This window comes from Haliaeetus albicilla, chromosome 6 (assembly GCF_947461875.1).
Source record: "Haliaeetus albicilla chromosome 6, bHalAlb1.1, whole genome shotgun sequence".
In the NCBI taxonomy this organism is placed as follows: domain Eukaryota; kingdom Metazoa; phylum Chordata; class Aves; order Accipitriformes; family Accipitridae; genus Haliaeetus; species Haliaeetus albicilla.
Genome location: NC_091488.1, coordinates 47,196,827 through 47,217,052, shown reverse-complemented (window position 1 = coordinate 47,217,052; position 20,226 = coordinate 47,196,827). Strand labels below are relative to the sequence as shown.

Here is a 20,226-nt window from a genome sequence, read left to right as displayed (position 1 = left end):
CCCAATCCCCAAAATTGAGGCTACAGAATAAAACAATGTAGAGGGAAAGAGAGCAACATGATAACAAGAGCAGGAAAAGGGTGTTTCAAGATTAGCAAGAGGCACTGGAGCTCACCTTGGCTCTCCATTAGCTCCTGATAGTTCTCGGAGTAGTTGCCTGCTGGGTTCTCCTGATTTGAGTTTACACTCACATCCTCACCATCCATGGAGGACCAGGCCATGAGAGTTGCCTCAGAAATAGCGAATTGCTCCATCACTCCTATGCCAAAGAAGACAGGGAGGGGAAGCAGGGATGTGTGAAAGTTTCCACTTCTCACCACCCTCTTTAACCTCATCTCTTGGTCACGCTGTCCCACTCTTGTCCTATCTCAGCAACACCCACCACCCACAACCTCCACTCTGCATTCCATGGGCAATACTCCAACCACAGTCCCTCTCTCCTTCGCCCATGTGAACCTCCCACAGGCTTTCCTGAGTGTGCTTCTCAGGTTCCTGCACTTTGGTCTCACGGGGATTCTGCTCTGGGACATCCCAACCAATCCAACCCACACACCAAAAAGTTAGCGCTACCTGCAAGGAACCGGGCCTCCTTTTCACCATCGCTCAGGTCTGAGTAGGCATCAGCGTCTTTGCGTGCCGTCTCATGCGTGTGCTGCTGCTGCTGGCTGTTTCCTTTGCCCCAGCCTTGCCATTCAATCATGTGAGCCACACGGCCTTGGCCCATGGCCGTTGGCTTTGTGACGTGGTCCTTCATGCTGCGAGATATCCCTAAGGGGCCAGACATTAGAAAACAAGGAGGGGCTATTATACAGCTCCAGGGTTGTCTGTCGTGCTGTTTACCTCTCTTGGAAGTGGAGCTTCTCCCCTCCTTTCCTGACAGGGTTCAGGCCTGGGGTTGAGTGTCTCCCACCTTTCACTCTATCACTCTCCAGGAGAGTTTCTCCATCTTCCCTTGGGCTGGCTCTCAGAAGGGGGGAAAAGGGAAACCCCAAGTATGAAAGACCATTTCCTTCCTTGCCTAGAATCCATTTAGGACAGAGCTGGGCATGAAGGATGAAGCCTGGAAGTGAACAAACTAAGAAACAGAAAATGGGGTTAAACCCAAGACTGTTCGAGGGGAAGCAATTGAAGATGTGTGAGCTGGGGTGCACGGTGAGAAGCCAACAGGAGTAAGACAAATCTTTTCTTTGAAAGGGCAACAGCTAAGAGATTTCTGTGTCTAGAACCATGGTGGTGGAAACTCCTCTAAGGCCTTGAAAGGCAGGAGTCAGAAAGGAGCAGTTGGGAGAGCAACAGAGAGATAAGGGAAAAGGCACAAAGGCCTGTGGAGAGAAGCTGCCAAGGAGAAACCCAAATTCTGAGGACCTCACCAGAGAAAGATGACTTAGCCAAAGCCCCAATCCCATAAGCATTGGAGTTGCGTTTCAGCTTGGGGAGGATGGAGGTCGTATCTTCCATGGAGAGCTGAAAAGAGAGAGAATATGAAGAAATGATATACAGGAAGGAGAAAAGGAAGTGAACTGAAGTGAGAAATCAGTATAAGGATTCCAGAAGGTAGGGAGAAGATGAGGAGCAGAAGCAAGCAACAAGAAAAAGAACAAAAGAAGGGAAGGAAAAATTAGAGGCGATTTAACCAGGACTGGATATTGCGCAGCATTGGGACTGAGTGAGGCAAGGTCAGTGGGAGAGGCAGAAGCAGGCTGTGAGAAGCCTCCCTTTGGCTGCTGCCAGTCCTCCACAGACATGCTGCACTGTTCCCAACTCTTTGTTGGAGATGAAAGACATGGCTGATGGACAATTGAGGGAGCTTACAATGGGGAGCTGACAATGTGATAGGCAAGACACAGTAATGCATCACATATGCATCATATTACAGACATTAATTTTTATATGTTCCTTTTGGTTTTCATTTTTTCTCATATGGTCTTAATAAAATGAACATGACTGTATCAGTGATGCATCCTGTTTCAAGCACCTACAACTACCTGTAAAGAAATGAGGTCTACAGTTCTGCTTAATTCCCTTCAGTCTATTCTCTGTGTTCATCCTCAGTCCCTGAATAACAAGGACAGGAAACTATTGGGACAGGGAGCAGTCACAAACATCATCATAAAACACAATCCCTCAAGATGAATTCATCAGGCTTCTTCAGAGATGCCAGGCATTGCATATGAAGGTTAATTTTCACAAGGGCTAAACAAGCATTGCTTCTGCTCTTCATTTCAAACTCTCTGGAAATCAAGTCCAGCATGTTTCAAACACAAAGATACTCAAAAGTAGTGACCATGACACTGGAAATTTTAAATCATGAAGCAAGCATTTGGTCATCGGCACAAATCTCACAAAAAAGTGAGCAGAGCAATAACTGGGCAGTCAAAAAGCTGCAGGCGAAGGCAGGCATTGTAAGGATGTTGAACTGCATATAATCCCAGTCAATTGCCAAAATACGAGAGGTGAGTTTCTCTGGAAACTGAGTGTAAATGCAGCAGCTAAGGCATCCTGTAACTTTGGAGCCAGAAATGTCTGTGTGCAACATGTGAGCTGAAGAAATCAGAAAGCAGGGGAAGAACAGTAAAAAGTGAGAACACAGCCCTTGTTCCATGATGCATTTCCTTTGAAGAATGTCCATCAACGCTCCCACTGGTCACTCCTGCCTGTTCGGCTGTGCTGTGAGCCACCTCATGGAAATGGTGCAGAAAAGAGAGTAAACTGAAGGTGTCTACCACTACGAGGTTGGAGTGCTATGACATGAAGGCAGGAATGAATGGGAAGGGAAGGAAATTCATGAGCCAGCTTTGATACCAAAGATCTATGGAATTACACTGAGAAAGAGCTGCATTATGAAAGAGCTCCGTGGATTCAGAATGGGTTGGAAAATGGGAAACTGCAAGTAAGGAAACTGTCTTCAACTATCTTGAAGGAAACATGAGTTTGTGTACCTTGCTTTCAGCTAGACGGAGGTGCAGTGAGGAAAAAAAACTGACAGATTTCTTCTAGGCAGTTGCTGCATGCACCATTATTTTTCTGCACAATTTGTTTCTCTAACTGAGCCTAGGCAAAAGATCCCAAGCCATAAGTGCCACAACAAAAGAGATGTCAGTAGGGTGAGGGTTAGTTAAAAATATGTCCCCTTGATATTCAGTGTCCCAAGTGCTTTAAAACCACAGAGAACCAGAAAATGACAGCCATTTAAAAGTTTTGAAAGTACCTGGGATTTGACAATGCTTATACGACCAAAAAACAGAGCTTCTAATCCTGCCTTTCCAAATGTACAAAACTATCAAGCTAGTTTATGTGAACACATTTTTTAAACCTTACGAGCAGAAAAAATAGCCTGGTAGCACAAACATGCATTATTCCCTTTTCAGGATCCTGTTTTTGCATCAGTGAAAAAGAAGAAAATAAAACCATATTTATTCATGGCAGAGGTATTAAGAGCAACAAGGAACATGTGTTGTTAAAACGTTTGCTTGTTTCTTCTTCCACTTGTTAACCAAAGTTAGCTGGTACTGACCATCTCCCCCAAGGGACATCAAGAATTATTTTACTTCTGTATGCAGCTGAAAATGAGGGATACGTTTCTCCCAAACTCCTGGAGAAGAACAAATGATGCTCTAATCAAAGACTACTGATTTTTTAAACATGCTGGACAGACACCTTTTTTATCTAGCAGTGCCCAGAAATCTCAAAAATAGAACACACGAAATGACATGCATTTGTCCCAAAGAGGACAAAGGCAATTTAATAGCCACCTGCAGATCTAAATACCTGCCAGACAGCAAAAGAGCCAGAGGCAAACAAAAATTCATCACCATCCCCTGAATCATGGACAATTCCCAGAATTTCAGTGGCACTACAGGCTTTCAATCATGTGTCCATTCTGGTCTCTGCTGCATCCAATGGCAGAAAAATCCTGGTCTTCCTACGACTAGGAATTTGAACAGTGGTGTGGCGCATACTCACATTGATACCATCCCAGGAGAAATCTGTCCGTGTTTGCTAAAGAAAGCAAAGAAGGACATCATGTTAGCATAACAAACAAGTCGCACAGAGCCACGCATCTCTCTAGTAGTTTGCCATAATTGACAGCCACTGCTTTATCTGATATATTAAAAAACTTGCATCTTTCAAGCTGGTTTCACTCCCTGCTGTTGATTATGGTGTCTGTAGGTATCACGGGGCTTGAAGGTACAATAGCGAACAGGATGATATAGAGAGTAAGAGAGAGAAAAACAAACGCCTTTTCATAAGGCTTCCCTTCTAACAGCTCTTACGCCAACATTGCAATGCTGGCACCCCTGCGTGGGAGCTGCATCGCTTTGAGGCTAACACAAGGAGGAGCTACACTACCTATGTATTCTCAGTGTAATACAGGAAGTTACAGGATTATTTTCTGCTGAAATTATTTTCTCTTGCAGTCTTTCAGTTTGTCCACTCTGACCCACTTTCCCCTTGCACACTAGATCCATTTCCCACATCAGCCATTACAGTACCAATTCATAGTGCATCTCCTTCGGCTGGGAGGACTCACATCTCAACATCTTGGTTTTGGGGATGTGGACACTCAGGAAAATTTAGATGTATCAGTTACACCTATGGTATCCACTCACATAAATCAAAATGTTCACTGAGGTATAGTTTATGCTCATTGACTTTTAGAGCTGCATTTGATTTAACTGAATTTTCCATACAAGGTTGGGCCCCACAATTTCTGCCAGGATTCCACACAACTCCAAGTTTCTTGAAATTACATCCCAAGCCAGCAAGGTATAATAAGGAAATAAAAATACCTATACATTAGCATTTTGTAAGGTTTTGCAAACTGTCTGTTATTTGTTAATGTTATTTGTGAACATTATTTGTGCTTCCTCAAATATTATGTGTTTAAAATAGCTTTGATCTTTTTATTAACCATGACTGCATACCCAGAACCTTACAGAGCTGAAAATTCAGGAATCTAAGATTGCAGAAGCTGCAATAATTCAGAACAGCAAATGAACCAGCCCTTGAGATACTGCATGGTAAATCAATTGGCAGTGAGTTACTAGTGAATGCATCCCTAAAAATCAAAATGGAGACAAAAGTGTTTCTTCAGAAGATTTTATGGCTGTGCTGCAGAAGCTGGGACAGACACAGTCCTGGACATTTCAATGAATCCATTATTCAAGGAATGCAGACCTATAGGCTTGTCAGAACTGCCACAGTTTTTTTCCACATTCTGTTCCCCTCCAGTCATGAGTGGTTAAAAGCACTTTTCATTTGCAGATTCTTACTCACTATGGATATTGTGCAGGAAGTGACTCAACTCTATTCAATGCAAGCCAAACTGCACAGGTATGAAAGTCTGATCCTGGGGTGCACACTGGTATTCTGGTCCTCTCCCAGATGATGCCTCAGTGATGCACAACACCCATTTCTGAACTCAGAAAGAACTGAACTTTCTGATCCCTCTGGGCAAGTGGGTCTGGGACAGGCACTCACCTCAGTGGAAGGTCGATGGAAGCTGCTGCCATGCAGTGAACTGGTGCTGTCCATATTGATTTGGTCCACATCTTTCAGTCCCTTCCAGTCTACTGCAATCACCTCGTTTCCTGTGGGAACACATCTAGTCAGGCTTCTGAATGCCACTACAATTCGTTCCAGCAGTCTTAAGCCAACTCAGCTCCACATACAGGAGAATCACTGGGTTTAAGGCCTCAATAGCCTTAAATCAGACCTTCCGTTTTTAATCAGACCACCTGTACATCATCAACTATTATATTTCACAGTTATCTCCATATGAAGATCAGTATTTGTGTTTTTCTCAAGCACAATGTATGCTTGGCTAAAGCACAGGAAAAAAGCATCTAGCCATGATGTGTGACTGAGGAAGGACCAATTCTTCTGATATCCTGTTCCAATATTAAACCATCATCGCTTAAAAAGGCATTTTTCCTTTACAATTTGAATTGGTCTGACATCAACTTAGAGCTGCTGGTGCCCTTGCTTTGCTGTTCTCAGCAAGATTAAAGACCTTTTTAATACCTGCCATTACATTTCAGGAAAGTTATTCATACACTTGCCTTTCTTCTTGACAAACTAAACAGACTGAGATCTTTAGGTTTCTTACTGTAGAATTTTTCCAGTCCCCGTAATAAATCTGTGTCTCTTTTTAAAAAAGTCTCAAATTCTTCAGTTCTTCAAAATGTGGATATAAAAGCATTCACAGTAATGTATGTAAAACTAAAGTTACTTACTGCTTCTCTTCACATTAACCCACTGTGCCATAACCTCACAGTAGATTTTCACATTCAGCTGTTTGTTCACTCAGATCCCTATGCACTTTGCACAGCTTTCTGGGATTGTCACCCGTTCAAAAGCAGAGTCTGTGCCACTTGATTTTAGATGCATTTTAATACAACTTAAAGGATCAAGTAAAATTAAATATTAATAACAAAACAGAAATTCTAAAAGTAATGAATTAAGATAAAAAATAAGATTATTAAATAATATTAAATTGTAATAAAAGTGAAACTAAATGCAAAGTAGCACACTTTAAATAGTCAGCCACGTAACCAGGACTGCTCTGTGCGACTGCTCTGCCCAGTTAGCAATTTACTGTACCTTCAGCCTCTGCGCCATCCCCAAACTCTCTTAAAAGTTATTTGCTCCCATGTTATGGAGGAAAGGTTGTACTGTGTTTAAACCTGAGCCTTTTCAAACCTGGCAAGAAATACAGGTCCCAAAACGATCAACTATTCCTGGGATCAATTCAGCAATACCTAGTCTATTTGAAATACACGCCATTGAATGTGAATGGTTCTATTTTCATTAGCTTTTAGCTTTTTGTTTCCTCTTTATAGGAAATTTTTCCTCCACAGGCATATGCAAAGCCCCTTGCTCATTCTAGCAGCTCTGGCATGTTTAGACTGGCTCGTCACTGCGCTTCCCGGGTAGAAATCTTCTGACGGGCAAGAGATGCTGTGCTCCACCCTACACAGACCTGCGGGAGGCATGTAGGCACTTTTGGGTGGGAAGCCTGAGGCACTCATCAGCTAGAATTCAAAATGCAAAAAAATAATTTGGTCCCTTAACAAGGCCAAACATGGCAAGACGAAAACCAGCAGAAAGCAAATGCTATTTGAGTTGGTGTCCACCACACCTTCATATCTCATCATTTTCTGCTGTGCAAGATCTCTCTGAAAGCACTAAGGCATATTTTCCCCTTCACACTTGAAGTATGTTTCTGTTCATCAGGATAATTAGAAGCAAGTGCTTTAAGAGCATTCCCCCGTATGCCTCTGACTGGGCTGAGTAAAGTCCCTGCAACTCAGGGAACTTAAAAGGAGATTCCTGTACTGTATGTTACAAAGGCGAGCATAGAGGTCAGACACAGCCAGACTTCAGGAGGAAGCAGGACATGACTATTACAAGCATGACAAAGACCACCCTTCGCGATTGTGTTGACCGATTTTCTTGACGAGCACATGCATGCGTTTGGCCTTACTGAGCTCAGTTATTTATTTCTAATTGTGATCGCCACTAACCACGATCAATTCATAACCTATGAGCGCAGAGCTGCATTTGTGCTAAGCTCTGATCAGATCGTTTGGCTCCCATCTCCCTCCGCAGGGCATAATGTTGGGCTGTGTGCCAAAAGCTCATCCGCAGACCCAGAAAGGGGCACAGGGAGACGACAGCAGCTGCTCCCAGGCCCACCCCAGAAGCCATCGGCCCGCCAAAGGCCCGTCTCGAGGAGCACAGGGGCACGACGGCAGGCGGGAGCCCAAATTATGGGCTCACAAGAAGGGACACCGTGTCCAGGCCCCTGCCAGGGCTGTTCCAGGAGGGCCTCAGCCCCAGGGTCCAGGGGAAAGCCCATCAAGGTCAGCCAGGGGGAGAGTTTCATAACTGAGGGAGCAGTTACTGCCTAGGGGTACGGGACCCATTATGGGATGCAAGAGAAGAGCGATTGGGGATTGCAAGAGATTTATGGGATGTTTAGGGGAAGAACCAACAGCAGGGGAAGGGACGGATCTACGTGGTGTGGGGAGAAACCTCCGGCAAAGGGAAGTGCCGGATAGAGCTGTGAAAGCCCAACTGCCAGTCCCAGGTGCATCAGCTGTAAGGTTTGGTTGTGGCTTAGAATTGAATAAATTCGTATTCGGTCTCCCTCGAACAGGGAAAGGGGAACGGGGAGAAGAAAGGGGCACCGCCAGGAAGCGCAAATCCGGAGACGGCAGGTAGAAGAAGGAGCGGAGGGGCTGGCTGCGCCGGGGGTGAGCTGAGGGATCGACGGCGGTCGGTGGGAGGATGTACCCGGAGCCGAGAGCAGAGCGGGAGCCTGCCCCGGCGCGCTGGGATCCAGTTGCCTCTCGCGGTAGAGGCAGCCCCTGCTCCTTCCCTCTATCTGCAACCCTTCACGCTCGGAGGGGAGGGCTGGGGCAGTCCTGCCGCAGAGCCGATCGAGACGGGGATGCTGGAGAGGCAGAAGAGATGCCACCTCTCCAGAGCAGAAGGCAGCTGTACAGAAGCCCTCAGCGGACGCAGCAGTGCCATGCCCGTTTTATTTCCATTTACCCTAGGTCCTTCTCCTGTACTCTCAGCTGTCTCTGAGCGCGGTGCTGTGGCCCTTCCGTAAGCCTCGAGAGACGTGCTGGCACACAGTACAAACCAGGCTGCGGCACTGCTCTGCCAACGCGCTGCCGAGACCCCCCCAGCCAAAGAGAGAGACCAGCCTCGGGGAGTCTGATGCCCAGCACGCACAACTCCACAGCCCCAAAGTTTGGCAAATGACACTCAACCTTTGCTCTCAAATCTGCTAGCCCGCTGACAGTTTCCATGAAGTGTTAGACTGTGGAAAATATTGATATTGTTTCTGGCAGATGGTGGCATCAAATGGTTGAAGAACATTAATATCAAACAATTATTTGTCTCAAAGTCCACACCTGTTCTATAACAGTAGAATTAAAGGCCTATAAAACTGATTTATTACTGTTTTTCTCCAGTTGAAATATCTCATCTACCCAGACAAGGGAACAGAATATGTGATCTCGCATGCACTATAGTCATAAAGACTGAACAATTATTGAAAATTCTTGGTCTAAACAGTTTCACAGGTACTAAGAAAGAAAGAAATATATTGGGAGAAAATAATTCTTTAATGTCTGTTAAATGCTTTTAAACGCAGTAATATCTGCTGAAGAGTTACAACATCACGCACTTTGGTTGAAAAGAAAATCTCTGGGTTCTAAGTGGCTTTGGGCCTGGGGCAGTGTTACTTCCTGTTATTGAAAGCTGGATAAAGGTTAGTGGGGTTTTTCTTTTCTGCTAGAAATAGCAAGAGCAACATTAATCCACAGGCATGAAAGATCAAGTTCTGCTCTGACAGATGGAAGGAAAGAAACATGGAAAATCAGAAAGAAGTATGGACAATGAAGTGGGAAAAGAGAAACTGAAAGCAGTACATTATATTTTAGTACTGGTTTTTATCCAACCTCGTCAACCTCTTTCTCCCTTCAATTAGTATGGTTTTTTCTTTTGTAACAATATGTTTCTTCTCCAATATAATTTCTTTTCTCTTATCCATCTTCCATTCCAGCTTCTGCTAATCATCATGACTATTCCATTTGTAATTCTACCATCAATCACCTCTTACAGAACAGTATTTGCTCCTCTCCATATAGAGCTGATAAGCATTTTAAAACATGAGTGGGTCATAAAGCTAATTTTAAAGTGGGATTTTTACAAACACATGCTACTGAATTTCTCATTGAAATGTTCTGAAATGAGATGACGAAAGTTGAAAGATAACTGGGTTTCTGATTTCTTTGTCATTGTTTCTGTATGGTGTGTATAGAAATGATACAGAAGGCTTTCATTTTCCTTGAACTTTTTAAACATTTCTTGATTTTTTTTTTTTAAATTTATTACTTGTTTGGGTTTTTTTTAACATCATAAATTCCATTCTTGCTCTGGAAAACTCAGTAGATGACTGAAGAACAAGTAGGAAGCTAATTATATGAAGCAGTGAGATAAAACCAAAGCAGCTGAAATACATAAATACATTAAGCCACACTGTCTGCAGATCATGGTTGCTTTGTATTTTTAACACAAATTTGATAAAAAAACTCTGACAAACACTCATCAGAAAAAGATGTCTCCACCACAACTGAAGTAATGTTCCAACTCAAGTCCTCTAAGCCTTTGGGGAAAAAATATCATCCCTCTTTTTGCTACACTACTGTTAAAAATAAATCTTGATTTTTACCTTAAGTCAGGCCTTTCTAAAATAATAATGAGGAAAAACATTTAAAGAGGAAAAAAGATGGGGGAAAGAGAATACCCTTTTCCCTACTTTTTTTTTTTTTTTTTAGCATCATAACTTTGGACTCTCAGAAATTAGAAAATGTCTGTACTAAACATTCCCAAGCAATACAAAATAATGACCATTTTGACGAATGCACTGGAAAAATCCAAGAAGCTATCTGGATGACTGTATCCCACCTTGCTGATCTAATATTACTACCTTTTTTCCTATTTCAGTAGCTCATTTTGCCACATATTTTAATTTATCACAGAGACAGAGAATTTCTTAGTTGGACATATCTTCAGTTTCTTTGCATTTCTGTGATCATTCACCTTGTTTTGAATTACTTATTACTTAATGTAAACAAGGCCCTTCACCTTGGGTTTCCTCTTGACATTTTCTCAATTCCTATTACCAGTGTGTATTCATTGATACCGTATTTGGTATCTGTGCCTGTATTTTGTTCATTTAACAAGGTACATGCCTGAATCAGGCATCTGCATCTATGCAGAAGCCTTTAATAATCTATTTTGCTGTAACTTCTGTGCTGGATGCTAAACATCTTCCCTAGATGTTTATTTTGTCTTCTCTATTTTATTCTACACTAAGTAGACAAATACAGTTTTAGAGTCTTAAATTCTGGTTTTTGCCTCCTGACATGATGTTGGTGAAGATGTACACCATTGCCATGGTTTAACCCCAGCCAGCAACTAAGCACCACACAGCCACTCACTGACTTTCCCCCCACCCAGTGGGCTGGGGAGGAGAATAAAAAAAAAAAGTAGTAAAACTCATGGGTTGAGATAAGAATGGTTTAATAACTGAAGTAAAATAATAACAATAAGAAATAATTAAAAATAATAACAACGATAATAATAATTGCAATGAAAAGGAATATAACAACAAAAAAAAAAGGAGAGAAATAAACCCCAAGAAAAGACAAGTGATGCACAATACAATTGCTCACCACCCACTGACCGATGCCCAAGCAGCAACCTGCCCCTCCTGGCCAACTCCCCCCAGTTTATATACCGAGCATGACGTTCTATGGCATGGAATATCCCTCTGGCTAGTTCAGGTCAGCTGTGCTGGCCATGCTCCCTCCCAGCTTCTTGTACACTCGCTTGTTGGCAGAGCATGGGGAACTGAAAAATCCTTAACTTAGGTAAGCGCTACTTAGCAACAAAAATACCAGTGTGTTACCAACATTATTCTCACACTAAATCCAAAACACACTGTGCCAGCTACTAAGAAGAAAATTAACTCTGTCCCAGCTGAAACCAGGACAACCATATACCAAACATGTTTTTGTGTCAATTGCTTTCTGATGTGTCATGCCAATTAGCATAAGAAGAAACATATTAACTAAACAGAGAATTTCCAGTACTGCTATTATCCACTGTTAGCAAACTTCCTTCTGTTTCTCAAGTTCTACATCCCAGCAGAGTAGAAACATTATCAGTCGATATTGGTAGCCAATATTAATGTTGGTAAAGACCAGTATTTAGAGTAAATGGTTCAATTACTCTTTTCCATTCCCTTCTTTTCCCTGAACAACCAAGAAAACAGCAAATGTAATTGCAGTAATTATGATCAGTCTTTAAATTGTTCTTTCCCTGATATCAATTTTCATGCTACTTGTGGGAGTGTAGTGTCTTTGTCAAACACAACATCATCATGTCCTGTCAAATGTGGTTGAAATAAAAGCAGCTGAAGCTGGATGGATAGCATAATCATAGAAACCTTTTCCTTCCCTGCATGCTTTACAGAGAGCCATTCAAAGCTAGCCAAAAGGTCAACGTCAAAGAAAGGAATAAACCTCTGTCAGGTGAACTGTCCCCAAGGTGACCCTCAGATGGAAATGTTCAAATTCTCCCAGGTAAAACTGAGAAATCAACCAACCTGAGTTATTCACATAACTGTGTAAGTATTCTAGCTCGTACTGCATGAGGAAACATAGAAATTAGTTAGCTGCCATTGGCACCTACCAACAGAATCACTTGTGGAAGATGAACAGAAAAAAGTCTGTTTTCACGGATGAGATAGGGCTGAACAGTTTGGTGCTCACCAAAGCAGAGAAATGTCTTGGTCTCCACAAAACAGCTGTCTTTAAAATTTTTGATCAAAAATGAAAACACCTACAGCTCTGAGATGGCTGTAAGATTAGGAATCAGATGGGCAGTTCTCAGGATCTTTCCTTTGGATTTGGGTAATTAAATTCTTTTCCAGACCATTCTGCCTTTTCGTGCAGGTAGGTCCCTTTTTAGAGCTGTTTAGGAACTAGAATTAATGAACAAAGCTCCAACACCAACATTTTTCTTCTTGAGTGGAAACACTTTCAAACCAATACTAAAGGCTACTGCATATCATGTCCTTGCAACTAAAAGGAGATGTACAGAGAGCCTAATGTTAGACACAGGCAGTTCTGTTCTGAGCAGCAGTCACATCATTTAAGCTAAGGAGGTACTGCAAAACGAAACACATCCAATTAACACAATTTTTTAAAAAAAATCTCAAAGCCCTGCCTCATTTGCAGAACAAGTGTCAGCCAGCATGAACAGCGGCAATGGGTTTATCCTCATTCTTCACTGCTTCTCTGAAGTGCAGAGAATGTGTCCCCAGGGGCCTCATTCAGTACAGTAAGTATGAAAACGTCAATGTGAACCAAGGTAGCAGGCCTTTTTTGCTGGGCTACAGCCAACGTTACAGAAGTAATATGCAGCAGGCAATTTCATATGCTGCTCTCCATATGTGTTTAAATTTTAATCTCTGTGGCCAGCGCGTCACACGGGCGCTGTCCTAGAGCATAAGAATACCATTGGTTGTAACATCTCCGTCCCATAGTTTCACCTCTACCAGCGAGGAAGAAGAACCAACCCAAATACTCCTCGGGAGTCAACCGGCAGATCACAATGCACCTTTCTCACCCCAGGGATGCTCTTGGTCCCTCTCCGCGGGGTGGGCAGCACCACTGCCAAGGTGATGACGACAGGCCAAGGCGAGACTCCACTGTTGCACCTTCGGACCCGCTACTGTTCCCCAGCCAGCAGGACAAGTCAGAGGAAGAAGCAGAACAAGAGCCTGCTCAAAACACCAGCACATGGGAGCAGCGGCAGCCCGTCAGTTCCAGACTCCACTCTCCTTACCTGTCCCCCCCCTCAGCTGTGGAGCATCACTCTGGCAGCCCCAGAGCATACTACAAGGTGGCTACATCCTTCTCCACCACAGCCATCGCACCCTCGGCCACAGTCCCCATCATGCATCTGGTTTTGGAACAGCGGTAATGGTCAGAGCCAGCCAGGAGGCACTGAGACTGCTGCCTCCCTCTCACCACCCTCCCCAAAAGCCAAAGCGTGGGCGTCTCCAGAGGCAGTGATGCCCTAGGCCATCTTCTGGCATGGTTTTCTTCCTGGCAACACAAGCCGCTCCGTGGGAGGCAATGGGTAACGGGCTCTCGGTGAGGGGCTCTTCATTCTCCTCAAGCTCCTCCAGATGCTGGGTGTAGAGGTGACACTAACTTCTGTCTCACCCCTTTTCCCAGTGCTGCTCTTCTCATTATCCTCCCCTTGTTTGCCCTGAAGAAGCTGGTATTTCCCATCAGCCCTCTCCTGCAGGGCTGCAAAGGACAACTCCCTCTGCCAGAGTCCCCATCCGGACAGCAGAGGCAGGACACGGCATGGAGAGCCAAAGAGTCCTTTATTGTTCAACATCAGGAATCTTCTTGTGCATCCACAGCTCCCCAAGGGACATTCTCTGGATTTATGCATAACATAATGCTGCTTCTCATTTTATTCTCTGTTCTTTTCCTAATTACTAACATTTGATTGGCATTTTTACTGGTACTGAGAATTAAGCTACTCATTATAACCCCAAGATCTCATTCTTGCATGGAAATAGTAAACCCAGAACCTCCATCACTGCAAATGTAACACTAGAAATGCTTTGCCTGTGTGCATCATTTTACATTTATCTACATCAAATTTCACCCATAATTTTAACACCTAGTCATTTGATATTGTGAAATCCTTTGCAAATCTCTGCGCAGAGCTTTTTGTTTGCTCCCCCAAATGATTACTGTCATTTATCATACTTGGTTACCTCATTACTTACCCCCTCCTTTTTCATATCATTAATGGATATGCACAAATCTGAAAAAATATCCCTGTGAAAACTGACCATTTCATGCTCATCTTTGTTTCCTATCTTTACCCAGCTACTTAGTAATTTCAGGAACTTCACTTTCATTGAACAGCAGATTCATGTCTTTAACAGCCTGGGGTGAGTGACCTTTACAAATGTGCTTTGCAAATCCAAGTAAACTATAGCCATTGGATCTCCTCTGCCAATATGCTTGCTGACCCCTTCTAAGACTTGTAAGGTGTGATATCGCTTAACAACAGTAGCATTAACGCTTCCTCAGTATACTTTATTTGCCCATGCATGCACTAAGTCTGTTCTTTAGAGTAATGTTTATTAGTTTGCCTGCTAGGCGTATCTTGTTTACTAGCCTATAGTTTCCCAGATCTCAAAATCATTTTAAAAACTGGTATCACATTAGCTACCTTCCAATCTTCTTGTACCAAAGTAATTGGAAGGCATTACAAATCATAATCAGTAGTTCAGCTCTTTCAGCCTCAGATTTCTCCAGAAGTCTTGCATGAATACCATCAGATGACTTGTCAGTCTTTTTTTGTCTATCTGGTCTACAGCCTTATTTACTGAGGCTTTGATCTGAAGCTGATCCTCTGACGCATCCCCAACAAGGAAAAGTTCCACTGGATAAAATTCCACAACTTGCTGCACAATGAACAGATACAAAATTGTTCTTTGGTTTTTTGAGGTTGGCAGTGGGGCAGAGGGGGGTTGTTCTGCTATGGTCTTAATCTCTCCGAGTCACCTGAAGCCTCTTTAGTAGTAACATCATGCACTAATTCCTCCTAATCATTGCACAAGGCAAGTTACTTGTCTTTTACAGGCTCTTTGAATGGCTCCTGAAGTAAACATTTAATTTGCCAGCCTACACACAGGGTTAACTGAAATCCCTGTTACTACCGAGTTTCCTGCCTTCACAGCCTCTTTGATCTTCCTCTGGCTGTCACCATCCTGGCCAGTGATCGTAAAAGGTCAGTAGTATAATCCCTAAAACTGTTTTTCCCCATGTGGAACGTCAATCCACATGCTAGCCGTTTGGATCACCAAACTATTTTCTCCAATTTAGTTAAGAAATTTTGTCCTGAAACTTTCCCCATAAGCAGTGTCTGATCAGCATCTGTGGATACAACCACATCTTCCCAGGACATAGAAACTACGTTGTCTTTAAAAGTCTAGTATACTCCTGGACTTGAGAACTTGCGGCTTAAACTCACAGAGAAACATCCTGATCACCTAATCTGACCTCCTTAAAGTAAGAGAGGCTAAAGGTATTCCCTTTGTTAATTATACTTTATGTTGCTGTGCTTGAAATAGAGTATTATTACTTTTTTTATATCTTGATTTTTATGTGTTCTGGTGACAGAGGACTCAGTACAACCCCTAGTAAATTATTCCAATAGTTCAGTATTTTCACCATTTGATTTTTTGCCTCATTTCCAATCGGAATGTATCTGCCATCCTTCCATTGCATCTTAACTGTTTTCTGCTAGGTTGAAGAGTCAGAGGGGTTTTTTCTTCACTCAAACACTTAGAGACTGTCATTGAGTCTCTTCTGTAAGTTTTTATTCATGGTTCCATGTTTATTTCCTGGCCATTCTTCAGTTTTGCAGTACTTCTCAAAGTGATAAGAATAGAATTAGACAAAGTAGATGAAAAATATTTTTTTCACAAGTGCCAAATGCAGAGAAAATATAACCTCCTCTCCTCCTGTTCAATATTCAGCTCTTAATAGATCAAAGAATCACATTAGCTTCTTCGGCTGCAGCATCACAACAGTAGCTGTTGACCTACTGATTATCTGTTCAGATATCTACAAGCTTTTTCAGTGTGGCTGCTTTCTAACATAGAGCTCTGGTCTTGTAAATACTGTACACACTCTGTCATTACATATATACACTCATATTTGGTTAGATTGAAACACACACTGTCTGTCAAGATTCAGTACTCCAAATGAATCAAACTGTTCCATATCAGTGATTTATCCTTTTCATTTGTATTTTCATTTTTAGCAGTTCTTCCAGTCTTTGTAGATTCTACCAAGTTTACCAGTATTTTACATTTCCCTCAGGATTTTGAGCAATATGTTAAAATCACACGGTACTGACAACTGTATTGAGAAATGTGGGATCACATAAGAAACAAGCTTTTCAGCAATGATTCTTTCTTTGTTACTATTTTGCTATCTGTTGAATTTTGATGCACTTAAAATGTACCGTTTTCATACATTATTCACCAAAGAATCATGTGGTACTAAGTTGGTTGCTAACTGATTAGTGTCTTTATCTTTTACCAATCTAGTATTTTAGATCCATTACCATGACTGTAGGTAAAGGTACTTCTATCACAGACGTACTTAGCTGCAGGGAGTCTCGTAAGAGTCATGCAATGAAGTTAGCTTGACAGGATCTGTTTTGCATAAACCCATTCTGACTGGCATATTGCCCTTCTAATATTTTATCAGGAATTTTATCAGACTGACAAAATTAAGTACCTACGTCATCTCACACTACTTTTAAAGTTGTAATAAAACCCCAGCTTTTCACTTGCAGATCTCCCTCACTATTTCAAAACTTACCAAAAAAACAAAGCTTTGACTTTTTATCTGACTGCTTAAAAACACTTGAGTGCAAGTTACCTTGAATTGGATGGTTTAAGTATCAGTCTAAAATCATGGTGGTTTGTGTTGGAGAGCATATCCTTATTAAATGAGCTGAAAACTATTTTTCTCCTACTTCCCCCCAAGAAAACAGGTCTAAAATATGTATTGATTAGTTCACTTTTTCTACTTCAATACACCTCAGTCTATGAAAGTCAGACTCCCAGATCTACCATGCCAATGAAACACTATTCATTACTTCCATTTTCCCATCAGCTCCTTTGTAATTTCTCTCATAATTCTCTCACATTACTGCCCATAAGAGTTCACAAAGTCAGTATGCTGTCCTTCAGTTCTGTTCCTCAAAATCTGTCATGCTGTCCACACATGCACACACACACACAAAGTAGTTTTAGGTCAATCAGCAACATGCCAGAGACTGTTTTCTTACACTAAAGACCACTGCTGATACACTTATCTTGCACGTGATTTTAGTATGGCTTCCTTTTAAAGCTAGGCTTATGCAATCACGCTATTTGTTAGCCCTGTCCCCACCACGACTTCGAAACCACTAGCCTGCTTCAGTAACCCTGACAAGAGAGAGGCGTCTCAGAGGTGATCAGTTTGTACACTCTTCGTGACAACTGGCTGCTAGGTCCGGGAGACAGCCTCTGTTCAGACCCTGACTGGCAGAAATAACTTCTTATCCCAGAGCTCTTCAGCTGAGTTTTTAAAGTGACCGAGAGAAGAAAGGCCAGACTGGGAAGAAGTAGGAGTAATGAAGTGAGACCAAGCACAAAGCAGTCTGATCTGGAAAGAAAGGTGTCCCTTTGTCCCTCTGTTCTTTGTCTCTCCCCCAGGTCGGAGAGGAACAAGATACCTGGATGCCCTTCTTCGTGTATTTACCCACATTGCCTACAAAATGGAGGTTTCTACACAGAGCTCTGTGCTTCTTCCCCTTCCACCTGTGTGCATGCAAGTAACTGAATCTATCCCTAATGCCATGACTCGGTTTCCCTCTGCGTTACCATCTCCTCTCCTAGGCTTCTCCCTCTCTTTTATTGCTTTTCGCTGACTCATTTATATGTTGAAGGTGGAGGGAGGAACTGGACACTGGGCCCCTGGATACGATGCGTGCATGCAGACGGGACATCTCACTTTTTCACACTCCAGGTGCATAGACTACACTTGCCACACCAGATCTCCCTCCACACACCTTCAGATCAGGGGGGGGGATGAGTAAGGAGAAAAATGAAGGGGATGTTCACGGATTGCTCCAGCTGCTTACCCCCCCCTCCATCAGTCTCCTATCCTGCTCCCCCTCTGCTGAATCCGAAGTGGCTGGATTAGAAGTGGGTCGTCTTTGGCTCCATTTCTCCTACTGTGGATGCCATGAGCCGTTCATTTACACTCAGTACAGCACATCCAGTGAGAAAGCAACACAGAAAGTACGTAGTCCTCCCTCTGAGAGTACACCGACCGTTCCTTGTAGAGGGGACTCCAGCAAGCCAGCTAGCTGGCTTTGCAGGTCAGGTTTGACCCAGAGATTGATAAATGAAGAGCACTGCCTCTGTGCAGGAGCCTAAACCAGCTATCACTTGAGCTGTTTCTTGCAAAATTACCAGACCAAAAAAACACGGGGAGGAGTTCAGCTGACAGCTGGGGTTATTATGGCGAGGGAGTTTGTGACACATGGTACTCTCAGTAGTTAAAGCAGTGATGGGGGGAAGGTATAGGAGTGTACTAACAACATGGAGAAGACCTGGGGTCCTCTGGCAGAACAGGAGCAAAGCAACGGGTCTACCCTGACTGTTGTTGTTTAACCCCAGCCGGCAACTAAGCACCACACAGCCGCTCGCTCACTCCCCGCCGGTGGGATGGGCGAGAGAATTGGAAGAGTAAAAGTGAGAAAACTCATGGGCTGAGATAAAGGCAGTTTAACAGGTAAAGCAAAAGCTGTGCACGCAAGCAAAGCAAAACAAAGAATTCATTCACCACTTCCCATCGGCAGGCGGGTGTTCAGCCATCTCCAGGAAAGCAGGGCTCCATCACGCCTTAATGGTGACTTGGGAAGACAAAACACCATCACTCTGAACATCCCCCCTTTCCTTCTTCTTCCTCCAGCTCTATATGCTGAGCATGATGTCCTATGGTCTGGAATATCCCTTGGGTCAGTTGGGGTCAGCTGTCCCAGCTGTGTCCCCTCCCAACTTCTTGTGCCCCCCCAGCCTCTTCACTGGTGGGGTGAGAAGCAGAAAAGCCCTTGGCTCTGGGTAAGCACCGCTCAGCAGTAACAAAAACATCCCTGTGTTATCAACACTGTTTCCAGCACAAATCCAAAACATAGCCTCATACCAGCTACTACGAAGAAAATTACCCCAGCCAAAACCAGCACACTGACTCAGAAAGGCAACTAGTCCAGGCTTTAGATCCTAAGCGTAGGATCACAGGATAATTCAGGTTGGAAGGCACCTCTTGAGGTCCAAATTCCTGCTCAAAGCAGAGTCAGCTATGAGGTTAGACCAGGTTATTCAGGGCTTTATCCAGTCTGGTCTTGAAAACCTTGAGGAACAGACACTGTACAACCTCTCTGGGAAACCCCTTCCAGTGCTTGACACTCCTCACGGTCAAAAGGTTTTTCCTGATATCCGGCAAGAGCACCTCTAGTTTCTCTTCTCCCACACTGCAAAAGTACTATTAGTTTTTAATTTCTTGGAATATTTTTCCACCATTTTATCACTTCACAAAACATGTTTGCTGCAGGCTTCTGTGCAAAGACATGAAAGAAATCAGAGACATCACCGGAAAAAAACAGAGAATAATCTTGAGCTTAATAGGCTTGAGCTTTTTCTATTCATTTAAATTCATTCAAGGAATTAAGAGAGATCTTGTCACACTAGTCAGAACAGCCAATATTGGGAGATGGCTAAGCTGTGGTCAAAGGAACACTTGCAATGCATTCAGACATCTATGCAGGCCCGAAATTTTAAATTTGGCTAATTCAGTTACTGACAGTAAGCAAGCTGATCTTTGCATTTAGGTGGCACTCAGATATCTACAAGTTCCCAGCTGGATTTTGCAGCCTTAACTGTCCAGCAATCCCAGTGAAAACCTCCTTCGCATTCACTGAAATTGAGCCCCAGCTACGACGAGAGTCACTAAGCAGCTCTCTGGGAACTATGATGGGGTA

General features: G+C 43.1%; 1 protein-coding gene across 9 annotated transcripts in view; it reads right to left on the bottom strand.

Moving 5' to 3' along the window:
* Window positions 1-20,226, bottom strand: part of FAM131B (family with sequence similarity 131 member B) — a 32,719-nt gene that overhangs the window by 9,026 nt on the left and 3,467 nt on the right. For 8 of the 9 annotated variants that reach the window (XR_011325186.1, XR_011325184.1, XR_011325187.1 and 5 more), the window contains exons 2-6: window positions 5,482-5,591; window positions 3,964-3,999; window positions 1,371-1,464; window positions 571-768; window positions 116-259 (exon numbers count right to left, since the gene is read on the bottom strand). Coding sequence is in view for 2 of the 9 variants with exons in the window: in XM_069786049.1 (XP_069642150.1) it covers window positions 116-259; window positions 571-768; window positions 1,371-1,464; window positions 3,964-3,999; window positions 5,482-5,591 (582 nt within the window). In the remaining 7 variants the exon portion in view is untranslated. Of the gene's footprint in view, window positions 1-115; window positions 260-570; window positions 769-1,370; window positions 1,465-3,963; window positions 4,000-5,481; window positions 5,593-20,226 lie in introns of those variants that run through there. The other variant, XM_069786051.1, reaches the window with a different exon arrangement.